Source organism: Phyllostomus discolor, chromosome 13 (assembly GCF_004126475.2).
Source record: "Phyllostomus discolor isolate MPI-MPIP mPhyDis1 chromosome 13, mPhyDis1.pri.v3, whole genome shotgun sequence".
NCBI lineage: Eukaryota > Metazoa > Chordata > Mammalia > Chiroptera > Phyllostomidae > Phyllostomus > Phyllostomus discolor.
Window position 1 is genome coordinate 25,919,399 of NC_040915.2, and position 23,556 is coordinate 25,942,954.

Sequence of the window (23,556 nt, forward strand, 5' to 3'; positions counted from 1 at the left end):
GGTCTGCTGTGGCATTACCTAGGTGTACGACACTGTCCAAGTCTCTCATTCTATGGGCCTCAGTTCCATCATCTATAAAGCTGGGGGCCTGGGCTACATCCGGTGGCAGACAGAAGGCGTGGATCCACCTCTGTCCAGTTCTGAATTCGTGTCAGGCTTGCTACACCATCGTGGCATTTGCAGTGGGTTGGTCTGGGTGTCCCCCCCCCCCACAAAATCAGGTCCACGCAGGACCTCAGAATGTGACCTTATTAGGAAATAGGGTCTTTGTAGAATTACTTAGGGGTCTCAAAGTGATCTGCTGGATTTAGAGGAATTCCTAAATCCAGTGGCTGGCGTCTTTAGGAGAAAAAGGAGGGAGAGAGATACACACAGACAGACAGGAAGGGAAGAAGCCACGGAAGGACAGAGGCAGAGCTTAGAGTGATGCCGCCGTGAACGGAGGCACTGCCGGGGGTCAAGAGCAGCTGGCAGGTGCCAGGGAGGACTGTCTGCCAGATCCTCAGCGGGAGCACTTGGTGTCAGCCTTCTGGCCTTCCGAACCACGAGGGGTGTGAGGTTTCCATTGTTTTAAGCCACCACGTTTGCGGGGGTGTATTGCAGCAGCCCCCAGGGACCACTCATTCCATTGAGGCTCAGAAGCACAGCCTCAAAGTCCTTCTTAACAGCATCCCCAGAAACTACCAATCAGTCGTGTGGAGCTGACACCAGAAATAGAAACTGTCCACTCTTCCTGGGTCGGATGATCCCCAAAGTACCTTTTCTTCCAAGAATCCTGACTTTGCCGTTTTCCACGCCCCTCGAAGGTCCGCCAGCCTGTGAGCTTCCACCCCCTGCCGCTCCCGTCCGCCTTAAAAGGAGACATTGTCACTGTTCTGGTGGCGAGATCACAGGGCATGTCTGAGACAGAGAACCGAGTCCTGTCTTCTGACAACCACTGAGTTTGAGCTAATCCGTGGCAGCAACCCTGGCTCAGATAGATTGGAGCCTGAATTCTTTTACACAAATTGCATGTTGTTAAAAGTCAGCTTTGGTCCCTGGCTGGCATAGCTCAGTGGATTGAGCGTGGGCTTCAAACCAAAGTGTCGCAGGTTCGATTCCCAGTCAGGGCACATGCCTGGGTTGCAGGCCACGGCCCCCAGCAACCGCACATTGATGTTTCTCTCTCTCTCTCTCTCTCTCTCCCTCCCTTCCCTCTCTAAAAATAAATAAATAAAATCTTTAAAAAATTAATAAAATAAAATTAAAAAGTCAGCTTTGGTTGTTGGCCAGAGTAGCCAAGTGAACCCCGAAGGCTTCCTTGTGAGTCCTTTCAGCAACAAAAGGTCACGAAGAGGTGCCCGGGGGTCGCAGACCCTCCCCTGGCCCAGGGTCTCTGGGTGTGGAGTTGGGATGTCTGGCGTCTCTTGATGAAACGTGCCCTGTGGCCCCCTCATGGCCTCGGTCTCCCCGGGGGCCCGTCCAAGTGTGCTGTAATTGAGGCTAATGGGGCCTCCCCGCTGCGGAGCGTGAAAGCGTCCCCTCCACAGAAAGGCCAGTGCGGCAGTTTGCAGGTGCCTTTTGAAAAGTTATTTTCAGGAGAATAAAAATACCATTAGGGCGCCTGTGGCGTGATGAGAGAGAACTCGATCCTTTGCCACAGAGAAGGGGAATTTATTTCTGATGCTCCTGGATGCCGTTTTTAACCCTGAGCATTTTTTAATCCTCACCGAAGGACACGTTTCTTTATCTCAGAGAAAGAGAGAGACATCGATGTGAGAGAGAAATATCGGTCGGTTGCACCCCATGTGCACCCGGACCAGGGCTCTAAACCAAAACCTAGGTATGTGCCCCAGCTGGGAGTCGAACCTGTGGCCTTTTGTTGTACAGCATGATGCTCCAGCCAACCAAGCCACCAAGCCAGGGTTTATCTGAGAAGTTGAGACACTCAGAATATGAGGCCTTTGGCTTCAGGGATCCTGAGAGAAGGGCTGGCATTCCTCGGGCCGTGCTACTCACTAACGGCAGACCCAGGGCTGGAGGCTGTGTCCCTGACCAGGGCTCATCCTGCTCCTTCAGGCCACCTCCACTCACCAGCACCCAGGGGAGCCAGTGCAGCGCTTAGTGAATGAGATAAACCGTCTGGGGACACTTGCCCCCAGAGATCCCACTGCAGCCACGCTCACTCTTTCTTACCTTCAGGGAGCCCTTCTGCTAGGTCTCTAGGTTGTAGCCTCTACAGCTGTTCAGCCAGGCTGTACATACCAGGAGTCGCTAGTGACAGAGTGGGGTCCCTGTGCCCTTCCTGAAGGTGGCAGTAAAAGGACCATGAGAGGGCTTACCTGGGTCCCAAAGCTGGTGGCCACCCAGGGTTCAGCATGCAGGCCCTGAACCCCCCGGACTGGGTTCCCATCCTGCCTGGACAAATTCCCTCACTTTCTATGCCTTGGTGAACTCTTGTGTGAAATGCGAATGTCAATAAGACCTGCCTTACAGTGCTGTTGTAGCAGAGAGATGAACCCTCTCTCCAAAGTGCTGGCTTAGGAAGAGCAGCGATGATCACTGAGAAGAAAGAGGTCAGTGTGTCCAGGCCATTCCCTGAGCTGCTTGTAGCTTAGCCCGGAGGTGGTAATGGGCAGGGTTCATACCCTGCGTGATGCTTCCTTCCCCTCCTTTTAAAAAATGGCTTTGACAAACCACACGCTTATTGTACATGAATTAAAGAATCTAGAAACATTCAGAGATGGCAGTCAAGCTCATCCAATTCAGAGATAACCACTGAGCATATTTCGGTGCATTCTCATGTGTGTTCTTACTGTGCCCATGCAACAACTCTCTGTGGTAGGCGCAAAGGGCGAAACTGAGGCTCAGGATTAATTAACTTGACCGTCACCACAAAGCCAGGTTGTGGCCAAGCAGTGCTCTAAGTCTAAGTCACTGGGTCCCCAAAGCCAGAGTCCTAGCTGGCCTCTCTGATGCACTGTCATTTGCCTTGTCCCATTCTGCAGTCTACAGTAGTGAACAATAGCTCTCTTCCTGGTGGGTTGCTTCTCCTGAGAGGTCCAGACACACACACACACACACACACACACACACAAATGGGAACAGACAAGAAACTAAAAGACCTCAGAGAGAATTCGGCCACCTGAATGAGGTCGACTTAGAAGCAAGGAAAACATCAAACATGTCTGGAGAAATAGTTAGCAAGCATTCCGCCTTCTGGAATCACACCTGCCTGAGCCTGAGAACTCTCACTTCAGGTGAGGGCTGACGTCCAATGTAAGAAACCTTTGACAGCCGGCTCAGTCGTCAAAATCAGTACATGAGTCAAAACTTTGCCAGTGCATTCTCTGAGTGAAGTAATTGCATAGACTCCATCCCACAGCCGCCTTCCACGTCATGCAGATGGCGGCACAAATCACTCCTTCAATTGTATCAGTCATTTTCTTATAATTTTTGAGCCTTTAGAAAGTGTTGATGTGGGCCTCTCTGGCTACGCGATGCCCGTAAGGCATGATTCAACCTCTGGGAAATTCATTGTCCTCCTGCAGTACCTTCCCCATTAGGTCATTGTCCTCATCCTCAGGGGCTTTGCTGCAGCAACCTGGGTCTGTCCCACCTGGGTCCATACCTGGGCACCAGCTCTTACCAGGAGGCCTAACCGGGGGAATCTGCCTCAGCCCCGCTGACACCCCTACCAGCGGCGCCACCCACTTTGCTGCGGCCACCCCTACTCATGTCTGCATGGTCCCACTCCCAGGCCACCCCTTGTTTATCTGCCACCCAGAGAGTTCAGCGATTTGGGCAGTTGGTCCGTATGTCAGAATATCATCTTGCATTTCGCTCAGGCAAGTCACTGCACTTAGATTCCTCTTCTGCCAAATGGGGATGCTTGCATTCCCTCTCCCCGGTATAGTAAGTTGATGATGACCCCCACAGAGATCAGGTCCTAATTCTGGAACCTGGGAATGTTACTTGATTTGGAGAGAAGGGCTTTGCAGAGATGAGTGAGTAAAGGATCTTACAACAGGAAGATTATCCTGGATTACCTGGGCAGATCCTACATGCCATCCCGAATGTCCTTCTAAGAAGGAGGCAGAGGGAGGTTGCACCCATGAGGATGAGAAGGGCAGATCTCAGCAGGGACGTTTGAAGACGGGAGCGATGCAGCCACAACCCAGGAGTGCTGGCTGCCACCGGAAGCTGGGAGACACAAGGGACTGATTCTTCTCTAGAATCTCTGGAAGAAGAGTGGCCCTGCTGACCCGATGTCGGCCCAGGGATGCTGGTTTTGGATTTTGAATTCTAGAACTACGAGAGAAGAAATGTCTGTTGTTGTAAGCCACCAGGCTTGCAGTAATTTGCTACCGCAGTCAAGGAAAATGAAGGCACCTGGGTAGTTATGAAGGAATTACTAGGTGAAAACATTCATAAACCGAGAGGCATTATACACACATGAGAGTCATTATTATATTAGATTATTTTTTTAAAACGATGACATTGGTTTCCTTCAGAACTTTAGTGTTAGAGTGTTGGTACGGGATCTCTGAACAGGAAGGCTCGTTTCCTGCTCTCCCTCTCGCCTTCTTCAAAGGACTCCATTCCTAGGACCAGAAAGGAGGAGCATCATTTCTCAAGGTCTCTACAGCAGCTGCCTAGAATCTTTCAGCGTCTCAGCTGAGAAGACCCACAAGGAGGGTCTCCCCAGCTGTGGGAGACCCAGCCCCACGGCTCATGAGACTTCAAGAAGGGATGGACCAATCAATGTGTCAGCAGTTTCCCCCGTGCCCTAGCAATGGATTTGAACCTGGAGCTCGGGAGTTATATATAGTCCTTTATACATCTCACCTTGTGATCTTTCTTGGTGTTGCTGTCCTATTCATTTATCTGCGGTGATTTCAGAGTAGAGGTGCCGCTTGCTCTCTGAACCCAATTAGAGAGCCGTGTTTGCGTTGGTGGGCTGATGGTATTCAAATTGCTCAAGGAACATGAGAGAAATTGTAACTAAAACAGGAAATTAGAAGCAGTTTTAATTCCTCTTGGGATCGCTGAAAACAGCAATTGAAATTCCAGGAAGCAGAGATGCAAAGTGCTTGTGAATTCATTTTGCCAAGTAAATAGCCCTTATTGTTTGGGGTGGCGGGCCCTGTTTACCATCTAGTGAAAGGCAGAGGCCTTATGACTAAAAGCCAGTATACCACACATAAAAATAGTTTAAACGGTAGCTTTTATGTTATGTATGCTTTATCACAATTTTCTAAAGGTCCATATACAGATAATATAGTGCCCAGGACCTGCCAGATCAAATTCACTCTATTTTTTCTCTCCTTTAAATACTGGTTTGCCTTCAAATTTGGAGGACACATGGATAAATACTGGTTTGCCTTTAAAAAATAAAAATTAAAAAAAATTAAAGTAAAATAAAAGCAAATCCATGTCACGTTAATAAGATGGCTCTAATGCCTGAATCAGGATTGTTTATTTCTTAAGAGCTCATAAAATGATCTATTTTGTGTATTGTGGATGGTGCTGGCTCGTTTAGCTGGATTTTAAAAGCGAGCCATCCTAACTACAATTCATTTCTAAGGTAGGCCCCTGGGTTGTAACCTGAGTCAATTAGCAGGACTGGTTCAGTGTAAGAGATTTGCAGTGAGTTTCCAGCGTCTCAAGTCATGTCGCATTCCTGTTTTTCTTTGCCCAACCTCAGAAAATGCCCAGGCTCCCATATTCCCACCTTTTCTCAATAGGGCCCAGCCTCCTGTTGAGCCAGCAGGTCAGACGGGTGCCCTCCGGGGGTGTGTGTGCATGGACTCTTGAGCATGGACGGGTGTTTCTTCTTGCATGGGTGTGGTGTCTTTTCGGGGTTGGGAGTGAGGGGTGCTTGTTCCCTGAGAAGGATTTAATTCTGCTCAATTCATGCTGGTCCTTCCTGAGCTTGTGTGATCAGCCGAGGCTTAAACTTCTGGTCCTACCCAGGATCCAAGACTGATGTAGGAACATCAACAAGAAGCTGCCTGTGTGCGTTGAGCAGACTTATGGGGGTGCATTTTTGAGCCTTTGTGTGTGGTGAAGCAATTCCAAAATTATTCTTCTCTGTCTAGAACTGGGGAGTGTTGTTGAACCCTATACATATGTTTTACTTGTGCTTGCCAGGAAGTGCTAAGGAAAACCTGGTACTAGAAGCTCCTTGGGTGGGAGCAAGGGTTAAGACGACTCTAGGAGGGAAGAACATCCAGGGAGACCTCACTGGTGCTCGTATCTCTGCACACCTCTGCTCATCTCTGCAGGGAGCGTTAACCACAGCTTCTCCAGCCCCGCACCCCAGGCAGGTTCCCTGCTCTCTCAGCCTCCACTCAAACGTGCAGGGGGAGCCTCTACCCAGCAGGCTGTTGTTGGACAGCTCCCATCTTTGTAATGTTGTAACCATTTAGCAAAATCTGCATTTTGGGTGCATTTCATCCTCTGGTCCCAGCTCTGCCCTCCGTCACATCCCCATGTGGGACATCCACTGTGCTGTGCGGAATTGCACCCCACGGATGCATTCCTCTCTTCACATGCAGAGCGCCGTGACTGCTGGGGGACATTTGACCTGGAAGCTGTATTTCCCTGGTCTTTAGCAAATGATCAAACAGAGCAGCAGGAATGGCTGTTACTGCAAAGTGTGCTTGCAGCGTGTCAGGCACCGCGCTCGGTGTTTCATATCTGTTGTCTCCTTTAAGCCTCCAACGGCTCTACTGCAGCTGGTGTTATCCTCACTGAGGGGAAACCAAAGCTAAGAGAGGTTAAGTAATTTGCTCAAGATCACCAGGCTAGTAAACTTACGGACCTGGAATGCGAACTCCGGTGAGCCCACCCAGTTTATAACTGTAGACCCAGACAAAGCAGAAAAAGAAGTCGTAGAATCACAGAATAAAGTAAAGTAGCTGATTACCTTTTGCCTCCTCCAGGCATACACACTGGAAAGCACCCTCCTGCTCAGAAATGCCTTTTATAGGGCATTTGAAAGGGTATGAGGGAGAAGTGCTCAGAGCCTCACTGGCTTCAGAGGAGAGGCCTGGAGAGTGCGGTGTGGGTGCAGGGGTGCGAGGGGGGGGTGGCAGCCCACCTGCTGGGGGTGCCCCTTGGGCCTGTGAGCAGAGCCAGGTCACCACTCCTGCGTGCCTGTGCGGGCTCGAGCTGCAGCCCTCTTCTAGAGAAAATTAAATTGAGGTTTTCATTTTTTAATCTTTGGGGGGAAATGTCAGGAAGTAAATTAGGCTATGGTATAGCCCAGTGGGTTTCTTACTTTTATGGTGACATATAACCGTATATAGTAAAATGCACTTAACTCTGGCTGTTATAACAAGAATACCACCCACTGGATGGCTTAAACCACATTTCTCTATTGCCTAGAGGCTGGGAAGTCCAAGGTCAAGGTGCCAGCAGATCTGGTGCCTGGCCAAAGCCTGGTTTCTCATTTGCAGATGACCTTGTTCTCATTGTATTCCACGTGACCAGGGGTGGGGGGAAGCTCTGGAGTCTCTTCTTACAAGGGCACTCATCCCATTCATGAGGGCCCCACCCTCATGACTTAATGACCTCCCAGAGGTCCCACATATAGGGGTTGGCATTTCAACATACAAAGCTGACTCAGTCCATAATGCACGGATCATAAGGGTACCCACAGTTTCGTGAGCTGTGACAGATGCACACATCTGTGTAGTCAAGGACTCAAGTGACTTGCAGGGCATATCCACTAGGTAGAAAGTTCTCTCATGCCCCTTGCTCGTCATCATCTTCTCCCACCAGTGGTGAGCCAGGGTTCGTTCGGTGCTGGCAGTATGCTCCTCATCCCTAACTGTGGGAACAGGAGAGTACGGAATGGGGCCTTGAGAACAGCACCACCAGAGCTGAGGTGCACTCACGGAGGAGACTGAGCCCCCCACCATCTTGTGCGCCGGGGCCCCACTCACCCCACCCGCACCCAGCCCTGTTCCACAGGGTGGCCTGATACACGGGCACCAAAACGGTTTGTTGCATGCACCAAAAATAACATGCCTTGGCCCCCAGGCATGGCTAAATCAAGCTCAACAGTTCGCAGACTTCCCGGGTTTGCTGAACACCAGCTTGAGTGAACATCGTACTTTTAAGTTAGTTATGTTTCTTTCCCTACATACACCATTCCTGCCCCGTAACACTTAGAAACCCGTAGGAACCTCATAAAAGGTATCTGTCTGCCCGGTTCAGGCAGAGTTTACTGTGACAGCACATTGGTGTCGAGTGTGGAGCCTGCTGTCTGTCACTGTCTGAGCCTCCCCACACGTAGGGATTAGCTCAGCAAACGAACCCTCACTCAGCCTGCCTGATGAGGGGGTGTTCTGACTCCTCCGGAATCCTCGCTGTTCGTGGGTTTTCCAGTTGTGGTCTTCGTGTGTCCTTGTTATTGGAGGGCACTCTGATCGTGAGGTGTGTTTCATAACGTTTAGAAGAATTCATCTATACTAAAACATGCCTAGTGGAGAACCCAGGCTGAGCATAATCAAATCCTCCCTCGATGGCTCCAGACGGAGCTGAGAATCCTGCGGTCCTCCGAAAGCAGCGTTACAGCTCCTGTTTCACTCACGCGGCGTTTCTCATTAGCCAACTAATAGAGAATTCCAGCCAGTAGAACTTCAGATGTGGTCTTCCCGTATTTGCGTGGTTTGCGTTCAAGAGATTTATGATTCTTGAGTGTGGGCAGGAAGACTCACTCAGCACTAAGCTTTGAAGTGAAGCCTTATCTAAAAAAAGGGGGGGGGGGTTATAATAGAATTCAGTTCCAGAGTCCATCACTGCTAAGGAGAGGTTAAGAATGTGGGCTCCGGAATCTGGCCTCCCTGGGTGCACATCAGGGCTCCGTTGCCCAGGAACTGTGTGACCTTGAGCAAGCTACTTACCACCCGAGTCTCAGGCTCCTCACCTGTGAAATGGGGCCGAGAGCCATCCGTCCCCAGATGGTTGTCATGTGTGGATTAAATGAGAACACATATGGCGGGGGGTTCACGGGGCCTGGCACGGGGGCTCTGTAAGTGGCAGCATTTCAAACAGAGTCAGAGACAACTTTGGTAACCAAATCAGAGCAATTTAGGGACCTATATTTTAGGGACACATGTTCTCGACAGAGACCTTAAAGAGACCCGCTCCTTCGCTGGGGGACTTGGTAGGGGTTCCGAGGACATCAGAGGTGGCCAGTCCATGGCCAGGGCCCTCAGCCCCCAGACAGAACCGCTCTGCTTTCGTCTGTTTCACTTACCAGTTCCTGGGCCATCTTTCCTTTACACTGCTCCTCAAAACGTCAGGAAACCCCAGATTTAGTCCATCCCCTCGTTTCGTAGAGGAGGAAACTGATCTCCCCATGCACTCAGCAGAGGTCTCCTGACTCCCGGCCCCATTACGGATGGAGACGACTAAAAGGAGAAGAAAAAGGACAGTGTTGAATCAGCTGTTGCTTTCTCATGTGATTCTTCTAGCTGGTTTCTAGGACCAAAAATGTCTCTAGGGAAAGAAAATCATCAGTTCTACCCCCACCCCGTCGCTCAGCGTATAAAAGTCCCAGTTTGTGTGTGGGCAGGTGTGGGTAGCAGGAGCCTTTATAAAAAAGATATTTTCCTGGAAGTTCTCTCCCCTCTGCTCTATCGAGTGACCTTTGCTCCATCCTGTGGCCACTGACCACACCTCTCTCCACGGCCAGCATCTTGCCAACCCATGCCCAGGGGCCCCCAGTGAGAGTGTGCAGGTGACGTCAGGTGTCCGTCCTTTGTGTCAGGGAATCGTCTCCCCCCAGGATGTCCTCAGCCACTTATTTCGCACACCCTCTGTGTTCCAGCCTCTCAACATCGCCTACAGCCACATCTACAGCTCCTACAGGAACTTCGTGGGCCCCCCGCACTTCAAGACCATCTGCAGGCTCCTGGGCTACCAGGGCATCGCCGTGGTCATGGAGGAGCTGCTGAAGATCGTCAAGAGCTTGGTGAGGACGGGCCACTGTGCGGCCTGGGACATGGCCAAGTGGGGTTGATAGGAACGAGATCTGCCGGCCCAAGAGTTCGAGACACTTTGGGTGTGTCTGTAGGCATCACCCACGGAGGCCTTTGCCCTTGTCCCTTGGTGCCTGGGACCTGCCCCTCTGTTAGTTAAACAGGAGAGTGTGGCCATTGATGGAAGATGTCTGGGCACGGGAGGGATCGAGGTGCTCTGGGTTTTTCACGCCTAGATAAGAGAGTGCATCTCAGGCCCTACAGCCCCCTGGCCCCACTGCATTTGAGCTCTTAGTCTGGATCCCATGGAGGCACCCCAAGCCCAGGAAGGACACCGGGTCTAGAAACTGCCCCCTTAAAGTCCGTAAGACCAGTGGGGTGATGAGAAAGCCCCCTTTGCTGCCTTACAAAGGCCCCTTTTCCCTGATAAAGGGCACCGGGGCTGCCCCCCATCGTGGGGGAGAACCTGCTCCGTCCTATCAGAGTGCAGACCCTCGCTGTCTGCGTCAGCTCAGCTGCTCCACAGACCCACCACAGACTGGGGGGGGCTTCGGTGACATGCGTACGCCTCACAGTTCTGGAGGCTGGACGTCCGAGGTCAGGGCGCGCGTGGTCGGGTTCTGGTGAGGTACCCTCGCAGGTCACAGGTGGCTGCCTTCTGGCCAGGTCCTCACGTGGCAGAGAGACATCATCTCTCTCGCTTCTCTTCTTTTAAGGGCACTTGTTGCACCCCGAGGGCTCCACCCTCGTGGCTGAGGACCTCCCAAAGGCCCCACCTCCTACCATCACACTGGGGATTAGGGTTTCAATACAGGAATTCACGGGGGACACGTTCAGTCCATCGCCCTTACCCCCGGGTTTCAGCAGAACCCCCGTGCACCCTGGTAGCCCGGCGTTTGGCCCGAAGATGCACCCGTGCAGCAGCGGGGGATGGTTTCATCTCGTCCCCTTGTCTCCACAGCTCCAGGGCACCATCCTCCAGTACGTGAAGACACTCATTGAGGTGATGCCCAAGATATGCCGCTTGCCCCGCCATGAGTATGGCTCCCCAGGTTGGTGATGGGGAACCGGGGGCAGGGGTGGTGATAGGAAAATCACCCAAACCCCTCCCGTGGGGAGAGGGGGCTCTGGCCACCCACCTTGGGGTGTTTGCTTCTCTAACAAGCCAGCGAGCTGGCAGAGCTCCGGGTTTGCATGCTTCCTCTGCCACTGGCTAGACAGGTAGCCTTGAACCCTGTCTAATCCCTCTGGGCAGCAGTAGGGTCTTGCATCAGCCACAGTAAGTGATGCCTGCTGGGCCCGCCTCACAGGACCGCCGGGAAGTGTAAGAGGACTGCAGACACGAGAGTGTTTAAGTCATGCACTAGGCGGGTTTCCTCGTAAAGGTGTCCATTAGCTCAGGGATTCCTTCCTCCGTGTGCCCAGACGGAGGAGGCTGGTGCCCAAGTGGCATTTCTAAGGTGAGTCGAGAAACGGGAGTTTTGCCGTTCAGCTTCTGGGCAGAGAAGTGATTCTTTCCTTTCCTCATAGTGGAGTAGGGACTGAATCGAGGGCCCAGGGAACACGGAAAGATGGAGACCAGGACTTTGGCACTTGGTGTGTTTTCTAAAAACCAGGATGCCAGGTGCTGGGGCAGTGGGATTCAGCAAAGGAAAGGGCTGGGGCCGAAAGCTCTGGTTTTCGGTCTTGGCTGCCCCACGTGCTAAGCTGTGTGACTCTGGGCATGCCACTTACCCTCTCTGAGCCCTATCTGAACAGCAGAGTATTAGTGCCTAGTTTGTGGTGGTGGTATAGGTATTAAAGGAGGTACTGCAGATCAAGTCCTTAGCACAGTATCTAACACTGGTAAATAAATGCTAATTTCTGTCCTTATTAGGAATTCAGGTGACTCCTTGAAGGACTGCAGAATACCCAGGACTGCTGTGCGTGTGTGTGTGTGTGTGTGTGTGTGTGTGTGTTGTTTTATTGCAAAAACATGTCAGAACTAGCTGCCTGCTCTTTCTGTAGTCCTCGGCCTGAGAGAGATCTTACCCTGAGCTTTGCTTTGGCTCTTTGCTCTCCCGAGTCAGGTGTGCGGGGCTGCTGCTCAGCTGGCACCTCCCATTAGCCCGTTTCAGCCTCCGCTGACCGCCCTCCTTCCCCCCCCAGGGATCCTGGAGTTCTTCCACCACCAGCTGAAAGACATCATTGAGTACGCAGAGCTCAAAACAGACGTGTTCCAGAGCCTGAGGGAAGTGGGCAATGCCATCCTCTTCTGCCTGCTTATCGAGCAAGCTCTGGTGAGTCCTGAGCCCAGAGGGGGACGTCCCAGGCTGGGCGGGACACCCCTGGCCCAGCCAGACTTCCGAGGCCCCTGTGCCGCCCCTGCCCAGGGGCCCTGCAGCGTGGATTCACATTCTCGCAGTGTGGGGTTCACGCCCCTTCTGCATCCCATTCTGACACCTGTGGCCATGGGAGCGCTGGGAGGAATGCGGGTCCCGCCCCGCCCACCTTCCCTAGAGGCAGGGCCTTGGCCATCTGGAAGTCCTAACTCTCCCGTCACTCATTAAACACATGACGACTCCTTGGCTGCTGTAGGACAGGCACCGCCCTCGTGGACATAGCAGTAGCCAGTCCCCGCCTGGTGTCCTGGACAGTAGCAGGGAGATGCATGCTGAGCAGTATTTACTCAGAAGTATGTGGGGGTTTTTTTGTTTGTTTGGGGTTTTTTTTTATAGATTTTATTTATTTATTTTTAGACACAGCAGAAGGGAAGGAGAAAGAGAGGGAGAGAAACATCAGTGTGTGGTTGCCTCTCAAGTGCCCCCTACTGGGGACCTGACCTGCAACCCAGGCATGTGTCCTGACTGGGAATCGAACCAGCAGCCCTTTAGTTTGCAGGCTGGTGCTCAATCCACTGAGCCACACCAGCCAGGGCAAGAAGTATGTGTTCACAATCACAGTCAGGACTGTGAGGGATGAGTGCCAGGTTTAATGGCAACGTAGAACTGAGGACGTGGTGTGGTCTTGGGGGTGAGGGAGGACTTCCCTGAGGAAGTGACCTGCAGAATGACCAGGAATTCGCCTGGTGGAGAGTCAGGGACAAGTGTTCCAGGCTGAGGGAAGCGCACCTAGTGTTATCTTCATTTGTTGTGGTGGGAGATAGCGATTCTTCCCTACGGGGCAGTTGAAGGCTCAAAGGAGATGGTATGTGTCAAGAGCCCACAGTAAGAACTCAGTAAGTGGTGGGAGTTATCCACCCTCTGAGAACCGCACAGAACAAGCCACTGTATCCCACAACTGTTGGTCCACCGTTGTCTCCGCTGTCTTCCACGGCTGGTGTCCACAAGTGGGCCCAGCCCTCCCGGTGGCGTGGGAAAGCCGGTGCAGCCGGAGCCGCTGGAGCAAAGGGGGAGAGATGTCGCTGTGGGGATGCAGGGTCCCGAGGACCCGGTGGGAACACGGACGTCCACTCCCGCGATTCTCTCTCTGTGCCCGCATTCGGTGGGTGGTGCGGATAGCCTGCTCATAGCCAGGTGCTGCTCCAGGTGGCGGGTAAATGGCCAGGCACAAGAGAGACAGATGGTTACTGTTTTTACTCCAGAGAGGAGGTGATGGGAGAAGTAAATAACCAGAGGTTGTGAACGCAGGCGGCGGTACGTGCCGTGAAGCAATCACCAGGGAAATAGGACAGGCAGAGGGAGGGGTGTCGGGAGAGGATGGAGCTCGCTGTGTTGAAGGGAAAGAAGGAACCTGGAGTGAGCCGGAGTGAAGAGGCTAAGGGGCCAAGGCGGGAGCTGAGGTGGGAGAAGCAGGTGGCCGCAGTCCCTGGCCATCGGAGCCGTGGGAGATGGAGTGAGGGGCTCTGGTTTAGTTTTCTTAAAGGCCCTTTGGCCGTGGGGAGAAGAACAGAAGGGGAGGTGAGTGGAGGACGAGGCTCTCTGCAGCTGTGCCCCATAGGGGTCACCTTGCAGGCATGGAAAGGGGCGGGGAGGGGAAGGAAGGCTCGGGGAGGAGGCAGAACGAAGGTAGAGAAAGGTGAGGAGGAAGCCAGGATAGCAAGAGCTCGGAATAAAAGCCGAAAAATGTTCTTGCTCCAGGTTGTCTGGAAGCCCGTTCACTGCGTGCCTTGAGGGGGCGGGGGGAGGCCCGGGGGAGGCCCCACCCGCACGGGAGGAGCGTGTCGTCACCGGAAAGTCGGAAATGCACGGGTTTGCTGTTCCTCCATAAGGAGTAATTGCCTCCCTGTTCCCCATTAAATGGGCTTCCCAGACAGCTAATGTTCCTCTTTACAGTAACAGGTTTGTAACCTGGTTCAGGGAGCCTGGGTTGCCGTGGCAACGGAGCCTTCAGAAGTCACAGGGATGAGATAACTAGGGATGAGATAACTGCTCTCTGCTCCAGGCCTCAGGAAGATGGGAGATGCTCCATCGAGAGAACCTAGAGTGGAGGAGGGGGAGGGTGAGGACCTAAGCCTCAGGCCCTGGGTGTCTCCTGTTAGCACCTCCTGAGCACCAGCTAAGCTTCCCCTGTGCAGACCCTGATCAGGCTACAAGAAAAGGGAAATTTTCCTCAGGCAGCCCTGCCTGGGCAGTGCCTTGCATAGATCAATGAGGACAACAGGACACTCAGGACCAAAGACCTTCAGGCCCGAGAGAGACCTCAGCGGTGGGAGGAAATGGCGAATGGGGCGGGGAGGGGGGCAGCCCGTCCCCCAAGCTCACACTGCAGCAGAGGGGGAAGAACAGAGGCCTAGGTTTTCAGGGCTGCTTCCAGCCCCAGGGAGGCGGGGCCGGCCCACTGCAGGGGTCAGGGCTCCCCAGAGCTGTGCACCCTGCTTTCTGTGCAGACAACTGGGGAAATCTCTAAGCTAAGACACTTTCTGAGATTAGAATGAGGCATGAAGGAGCTTTCTGCAGCTTTTTACTTTATGAAGCTGAAATTACATAATTACTTTAATGACACATCAGCTGTTCTCATTAAAGAGGGGAACTAATAGCCAAAGAAAGGAAGGAGAGGAGGGGAGGGAAGGGGAGGGAAGGGGAGGGAAGGGAGGGGAGAGGAGAGGTACTGAAGTAGCTTTGTGCATACCAGCATAAAAAACAGCGTGAGTCAATACTGAGTGGAAAAAAGCTAGTCCCAGGACAGGAGGCGCATTATGAGGCCACCCATGTAGCTTGTCTTCTGATGAACAGACGTTTCTAAGGTTTTGTGTATTAATCTTTTCCTCTTTTCCTGTATGGCTGGTGCTCTTATGAGTTATTTTAAAAGTCTTCCCTAGCCCTGGCTGGTGTGGCTCAGTGGATTGAGTGCGGCCTGAGAACCAAAGGGTCACTGGTTCGATTCCCAGTCAGGGCACACATCTGGGTTGCAGGACAGGTCCCCAGTGAGGGGCATACAAGAGGCAACTACACATTGATATTTCCCTCCTTCCTTTTCTCCCTCCCGTCCCCTCTTTCTAAAACTAAACACATAAAGTCTTTAAAAAAGTTAAAAATCTGCCCTAAAGTCATAAACATATGTTTTCTTCTAAAATTTTTAGAGTTTAGCCTTTCAAGGAGTAACAGGCCTTTAAGTGTGTTATGTATCTGGAATCGATGTCTGTGTTTAGTGGGAAGTAGAAATCCAATTTCATTTCTTGCCAAGTTGTCCCAGCGTCACTGATTGAAAAGACCTTCTTGTCCCCACTGTGCACTGGCTGTGCCGCGTCAGTGGTTACCAGGCAGTCACCAAGGGTCTGGCTGTGGCATGCTCTTTAATATATATGAGTCTAATCTGGAATGAGTCAGCATTTCCTAAGTATCTGTTTATAAGTCTGTTATGCTTTTAACGGGAATTCTGTTATTAATGACTAGTATTTTCTCTAGTGTCTTTTACCCCGAGAAATCATAAAGTGGTCCTTCAGGAAATATTGCACAGTCACCATAATTTTATTCAAACTTTGCGTGGTTTTCCAGCACATAGCTTGTTATACTGACACACACCAGGAGAGGGCCCTGTTCGTTCACGTGAGCCAGGGAGGCCTGAGTCGCCGGGGAGGAGACAGCTCTTCCACATCTGCCTTTCACTGCAGGGCCGCCCGCCCAGCCCAGCACTGGAGATGTTTCCTGCCTTTGGTCCTGTTGTTTATTTCTTCTCTCCTTTTCACAGTTGGGTGGGCCCCAGCCACCCTCTGGTCAGTCCTGAGAGCATCACCTCTCTTTCAGGAGGGGAGGAGGGTCTGGCCCCCACCCACAGAACTAAATGTTTGTCAGGCCTGGGAAACCGTCAGAGACCATGCAGGACAGGTGTCTCGACCTCTGCACCACTGACGTTTGGGGCCAGACAACCCTTGGGTGCAGGGACCCGTCCTGTGCATCGTAGGACCTTGGGCAGCATCTCTGGGGTCTACCCACCAGATGCCAGGAGCACCTTCGCTAGTTGTGACCACTAGAAAGGTCTCCAGATCACGCCTAATACTCTTTTGGTAGACGAAACCCCTCCCCTTGTTGAGAGCCACCAATCTCATGCAAGCCCCGGTCTCACAGACTGGAAACTGAGGCCCCGAGAGGGAGACGACCTTCCCAGCGGTACAGGAGGGCGGGAGTCAGGCAAGAACCAGGACCCTTCTGGGTGCCATCCCCGGGGACAGAGGGCTGCTCCACCGAGCCGTGCAGATTGCCGTGTTGGTGTTTGTCTTTTATTTTTGTTTTCATTCCAGCTTCACATCTGGCCCCTTATTCTCCGGCTTCCACTTTATAGTCCCTTTTCCTTAATTTTGTTTTTCTAATTGTGTAACTGATACAAATTCACTGCTGGAAAACCCGAAGAAGCCGAAAGAAGAAGACACAAACCACATCACCACACTTGATAACTATCGCTCACATTCTGGAGGATGCCTCCCAGATGATGTCATGTTCCAGCATGTAGTTCCCCCATATACATGTTTTTACTTTGTTTGGTCATAAAAGTCACATTCGCCGGGCTGAGAAGTGCCGCCAGGGCAGACAGTGCCTGACCTAGAAGCAGTCTCCTTGAACTCTCGTTTCCGAGGCTCCGTCGCTGACGTGCGGGTGTCACAGTTCTCGCTGTGCCCGCACACCACTGGTCCTATTACGTACAGAATGTTTTTATTTAAATCAGCTTACTTTTTAACTTCCACTTATTTTAGCGGGAAACTTTATGTCACTTCCATGGAAAGCACCTCATGATCTCTTATTGCCATTAGAAAGCAGCCGGAATAATCAATTCAATCAAAATAAGGCAAGGTAGGGTCCGTCCAGCTGCTGCCCACGCAGGCCCCTGCCCCTGGGGCCTGCTCCTTCTCTGTGTTCAAAACGGGGATCAGCCAGTGTCTGAGTGGCAGCCGGGTGTGCTGTGAGGAAAGGTCGCAAATGGAGACTTTCTCACTCGAGTTGTCGGAAAGATCGATAGGGGCCTGAAAAGGGAGGGACTTGCTCACCGCAGGACCCACTGTTATGAAACACCCTTTCTCCACACCCCCAGTGTACGCACTTTGGGACCTGCCGACCTTGGCAGACACCGGCACGCACTTGGGTGAGGGCTTCCTGGCAGGCCGGTTTCTTGGCTGTAGAGCTTTCCTAGTTGACCGAACATGATTCGGATCCAGAATAATAACTCTTCCTCCCCTTGACAGTTCGGCGGTGGGGATGGGGGAACGGGTGGAGGTGAGACGCAACAATATATATCATGACACAAGGGAGGCACAGAGGAGCGGGGCAAGACCACACACACACAGAGAACTAGAGGAGATTAAATTACTGATTTATTCAGCCAGGGCTACAGAGCGCTCCTGGAGGGGGGGGGGCACAGAGCAGGGGCGCAAGGCACATACCGCAGCTGAGCTTCCCACGGTACCTGGACCCCAGCTGAGGGGCTGGAAGTACAGCTCGTTCGTTCAGGACAACGGGGGTCACAGGGGATGTGGGAGGCCTGATTTCTCCCTGCTCCACAGGCCCCGTGTCCTTGGGCCTCACACCAGTCTGCAGGAAACGCATACGCTGACCGTCCATGTGCGTCCATATAAGGGAATGTTTAAACCGGACCGCTGAGCGCTCCAGCTAGGCCCCACCCCCCTCGGTGCCTTTGCTGCCAGAAAACCAGGGGGGGTCTCCCGTGGGGGCCCCACCTCCCATCTGGCAGCTCATTTCTCTACATGCACTCAACAAAGATAAAACCATACGACACTCACATCGGTGATATTTGTCTTTTTGTTGCCTCCAAACCCAGAGCAAAATGTTATTTAAGAAATATTGCTGTGAGATTGCTTTGATGTTTACCTTGAGGAAATTAGTAAAAAAAAAAAAAAAATGCTACACTGTCTTCTACCCAGAAACAGAGCTACAAGGTGGAGTCTGTTGTTCTACGTGAATCTGGACGCCAAGGATCACGCTGGCCCTGCTTTTTAAAAATACGTACTTTGAATTTTTGTGGTATCCGTTAGCCAAGAGAAATCAGTCCCCAGTTAACTTCAAGGACTAAGTTGGGAACATGAGGTTTTGTGGTATTTGATAGTCTATCAGTTTTAAATTAAGTGCAACAGAAAAGGAAATTTTTTAGGAGTGAAAGCAGTGCCCAGATGAAATGCTCATCCCTTGAAGAATTTTGATGTGGGTTCCTTACAATAAAATATGCTTGCAGTCTGACCCAAAACCTTTTCACTTCTACTTGCTCTGTTGGCAAAGAGCAATTTTACATGAGGTCTTGGTCCTCATTAATCACCTAATGACTTCTTCGCTCATAACCATGATACAGTTCATTAGTGATCGTCCTAAGCAGGGAGGGTAATAAGCATTACTGTGGCACTTGGTAGGTGCAGAAGCTTTAGAAAGCTCATCGTGGTTGGACCCCAATTTAAAAAAAAATGAACTATAGCCCTGACTGGTGTCCTCAGTGGGTTGGGAGTCATCCCGCAGACCCAAATGATTAGAGAGGGAGGGAGAAACCTGGATTCATTGCTCCGATTATTCTGCTTTTATTGGTTGATTCTTGTGTGTGCCCTGACTGGGAATCGAACCCACAACCTTGGCGTGTCAGGACGATGCTCTAACCGACTGAGCTACCTGCCTAGGACAAGAATTTTTTTAATGTTGTGATCACTGAGGATGTCCTTGTTTTTAGAGGTTGCATGCTGAAGTATTTAAGGCCGAGTAATGCAATAGCTTTAGCTTACTTTCTAGCGATTCAGTAAAATGCATGGAGTCAAAGCGGATGTGGTAAAATGCTGTGACTCCACACCGAGGGTCTCAGGATGTTCGTTGTTCTTTCAAGTGTTTTATTTGTTTAACATATTTTGTAACACAAACCTGAGGGAAAAAAAAAAAGGGAAACCTCATCACGGAATCTGAGAAGTTCAGAAGAGAAAAGGCCCCTGTGTAGACAGAGTCACAATGTAAAGAAGGAAGAAAAGTTAGGAAGGCTTCTTGTTTTTTCCAGCTACTTCCGCTAGTGGGTGAGCCTTATTCTCGGTAACATATGCCCTTCGGGACTTCTGGCTGGATTTTAAAAAATTTATAGAGGCATCTTCTGGTGCCATACTCAGCTGCGACTCTTACACTGCCCATCTGCTTGACTTACCAGCAGGAAACGTCAGCTCAGGATCAGGGAGGGGCGGGCGGAGCCAGGGAAGCTGGCCGGTCCACGTTAGAAAGAGGCCACATGGGCCATGTGAGTGGCCCTGAGAGAACACCCAGAACACCGCTGCCGCTGCCCTCCTTCTGTGGATTTGGTGGGAGACTTTGCTGCTTTTGCAACTCTTAGACAGAGAAAACTAACAATGCCTTCCCCCTGGGCTCAATTTATGAGGAATGTTTCAAGACCAGATTCTCTGAGGGTTCCTATCTTTCCATTCTTGCTAAGCGTAGAATTTACTAGTAGGTAGAACGTAAGATGGGGAATAAGATGGCAGAGCTGATTCTCCACATAGCAGCAAAAGGACCTCCATACAGTCACAAATCCGATCATGTTACTGTCCTGCTTAACACTGACAGGTGGTCTCCCGTGGGACTTAAAGTGCTAACTCCCGCCTTTGACCCACCAGGCCCGGAGAATTCGGCCATGCCTACTCCCCCACTCTGGGTGGCATTATTTTGTCATCTCTGCTGGAGGCCATCCCCTCCCCCCGAGTAAACACAAACCCTGACGAGATGGCATCCTTACCGCCAGTGAAGGCAGAGTGCGCTGAGACCCCTGGACACTGCCCACTGCCCCGACTCTGGCGCTGGCGTTTGTCCTGCTCCGGCACCTGGGAGGCAGTTGCAGTGCCCACTTCCTCCTGGTCGGGCTGCGTGGACAGCAAGGCTGTAGAGTGAGGCATAGGACACTGCCTGGATGTCGTGAACCCGTCCGTTGTTTGGGTCACCAGGCAGCAGGATGGAGGGGAGACCACGGGTCTTTGTTCCAATCGCAACTCAGACTTAATTCCATCTCTTTTCCAATCCTTGAATTTGCTGGTGTCACATTTCAGTGGCTTTCAATGGACACAGTTCCCTGGGGCCTTTGCCATTGCACTGGCCACGTGGCAGGCCCAGCGTCTCTCCCCCCCCCCACACACACACACCCAGCATTCCGGGTGTGCAGCCCGTGGTTCTGAAGGAGGTGTGCCGTGGGGGCAGGGCCGTGGGGCCTGATGACCAGTGAGGGGGTTCAGATGGTGACCGCACAGCAGGGTCTCATCAGCCACTTAGAGGTTGAAAACCGGCATTCCCGACCTGAGATTTGCTGTGGACACAGGGGAATCCTCCCACCTTTGTGCCTCTCGGGAAAGAGCTGTGTCCCATCCAGGGCTGCAAAACCCAGCAAGTGTTGCAGAATGAGAGAGCAAGGGAAGGCTGGGTCTAGGAAGGATGCCTGTCCCGTGGGCCTGGTGGCCTCGTACGGATCAAGCCAGAGAATCCTGTGCAGTCTCAGCTCCAGCCTGTCACCCATTTCTTCATTTAATAAGAAGTACTGCTGTATTTACTTATACTCTGCCTCTGTCCCATAAATACACAGTGCCTCACGGTTACAAGTAATGGTGGCACTCGTCCAGAGACCATAAGAGTGAGACCAAGGTGGCACTAAGTCAGAGACCGCAGGTTCAGAGAATAAGACCACAGATGCATCGGGAGGCAAAAGAGGAGTCTCGGCTGAGTCACAGCAGGCTGTGTCAGCGGGTTTCAGGCCCATTTTCAGCTGCGCTCCTGGAAAGGCTGTATCTTTGGAGTCAGAAGTCCTGGGTTCCTCTTGCCTCTCTCTGTGTGATAGCTCTGAGACTCTGGCAAAATGATAAAGTCCTCTGAGCCTCTGAGCTTTCACACCCCCCCAAAGTGTTGGGGCTACATACCTCCTTTGTAGAGTGTTTGTATTTAAATGAGGTGATGGAGGTAAAGCCAGCAGAAGTTCGTCAGCAGGCCCTTGGTTACCAGGAGTCCTTGCCTCCCCTGCCTGTGCCCTGGGACCCCAGAGCCCGGCTCCTGCCTGCCCGTAGCCCTGTCAGCCAGACAGGGCGCTTCTTGCCACCTTGACACTGGGGATGCTATCTTTGATCTTATCCCTCCTCCGTGTGCCCTGCACATTTCCTGCCCATCCTCTCAGGCCCCTCACAAAGCCATCATTGCGTCATTCCCCCACTAGATGGTAAACGTCGTTAAAATCTTGTTTTTCCAGTCTCGCCTGTCGTCCTGTTTCCGGTGGCAGCGTGCAGGCCCCTTTCAGGCCGTGCTGTGGAGCACACCTACCCTTGCACTTGTGTGTTTGCTTCCCCGGGTCAGTTTCCATGCTCGCGCTGATGATCCCCAAGTTCAGATCTGCAGTCTCTGCAAGGCCGCAGGCCTCTGTTTCTGGATTGGCCACTGTAGACAACACTGACTGACTCCCTGGTTGCACCGACTTCGGCTCGCGTCCACCTCTCCCCTCTCTTCCTCCCAGTGTTTAACTACACTACTTACCGCCTCTGCTGTTTTCCCTTGTGATCAGAAACGATACGCTCCCTCCACACCTCTGTTGCTTCCTTGAGTGACATTCTTTAGTACTCTGACTTCTCTCCAAGCAAGATGGGGAAACTAACCCTCCTGAAACCTCCTCCTCCTCCTGCCTCTTGCCAGGTGTGCATTTACTTCCGGATCATCACAGCTGCCTTTCTGTGGTCACATTTGTCTTTTGTCAAGAGTAGCCTAAAACAAGAGGAAACGAAAACGTGTACTGTTTACACATTACTAAACCTATGCAAAGGTTGTTCCTTGCCGGACCGAGGGGCACACCAGGGTTCCTTCCCTCTGGTTCCAGCGCTGAGACCCTGAACGCTCCTTATTTTAGAGTTAAGAATCCGTTACTTCCAGAGGAATTTTTTTTTCAAATTAAGTTTTAAAGTAATACATGTTCAATGTAGAAAACTGAGTAAATCCATACGAGTAGGAAAAAACAAAGGGGGAAGCAAGAGAGGGATAGGACATTTAAAACATTTTGATTGACAGTCTCGCTGCATGGAGCTCACTTAGGTCCTGCAGAGTGATCAGTGACACCAGAGAGGAGCCGCTTCCCTTGGGCCCGTGTGAAAATAGGAGAGGCTCTGTTCTAAGTCTCCGTTCCTTTACGTACTGCAGACATTCAACGTTCGTTCACACACTCACTGAGCGTTTGCCGCCTACCCAGCACCGCGCTCACCCTTGTGAGTAAATACACTGTGGCGGAAAGGGGGCATTGTCCCAACCTTCGTGACGCCAGCAGGGGGAGGCAGACATTAATCAAAGAGGAACTAGCAGGCAGGAATCACCCAGATTGAGCTCCGGTGCTACAAGGAAAAGGAGTGGGTTCTTTAAAAGACACAAAACAAAGAGCCCGCATGGTCAGGGAGGCACTGAGGAAGTCAAGGGAGCCTTCCTGGAAGGCGTGGTGTTTGAGTTGAGGTTTGTGGAAGAATGGGAATTAACTGAGCAAAGCGGAGTGAGGGAAAGAGCTAGGCGAGGGAGCCTTATGGAGAGAGGGTGAAAATTCTGGGATGGGTGCACAGACGCTCAGGGAACAGGACACTGCCCTGGCTGGAGCAGAGATCTCCAGGGGGCCGAGGGGGAGGAAATCCACTCTCAGCGGATTTCACAGGCCCTGGGCCAGATGGGTTCCCGGCAGAGTTAAAGGCCAGGTGTGGATCCTTTAAGACTGAGATTGGACCAGAGAGAGGTCAGCCGCTAGCATCAGCGCCCACAGCGGAAGCTTGTTTGGCTCCCTGAGGTAGGTCTTTGCATGCCCTCAACTGAACTGCACATTTTTATCAGTTGCAATGGCAGGCACATGCCAAACAAATACCTTCTACAAAAGGTGTTTCCGAGTATGTAGCCACCTCATTGTGCAAATGGCCACGTGGCTCATCCTCTGGGAGCTCCCAGGCAAACACTTTCCCACCTTTACTAGGAAACCACATCCTCCTGTCTTTCCTGGCCTCCATTCACCAATGGCAGTGCAAGGACAGGACACACAGGAAGCGTGCCAGCACGAACGGCCCCGCCCCCAGGGCCTTTGGAGTCCAGCAGCTCACAAACTCAGGGGTGGTAGCGGGGTGCACAGGGGGGTAAATGCAGCAAGCACTCTTGTCTCCCCCAAGAAATCTGAAGTGGAGGCTCATCGTGTA

General features: G+C 52.0%; 1 protein-coding gene across 5 annotated transcripts in view; it reads left to right on the plus strand.

Annotated features, from left to right (window-relative positions):
• CYFIP2 (cytoplasmic FMR1 interacting protein 2) overlaps positions 1 to 23,556 on the plus strand; it is a 104,376-nt gene that overhangs the window by 65,085 nt on the left and 15,735 nt on the right. For all 5 annotated transcript variants that reach the window (XM_028527237.1, XM_028527236.2, XM_028527239.2 and 2 more), the window contains 3 exons: positions 9,824 to 9,967; positions 10,936 to 11,026; positions 12,123 to 12,253. In XM_028527237.1, coding sequence (XP_028383038.1) covers positions 9,824 to 9,967; positions 10,936 to 11,026; positions 12,123 to 12,253 — 366 coding nt within the window. The remainder of the gene's footprint in view (positions 1 to 9,823; positions 9,968 to 10,935; positions 11,027 to 12,122; positions 12,254 to 23,556) is intronic.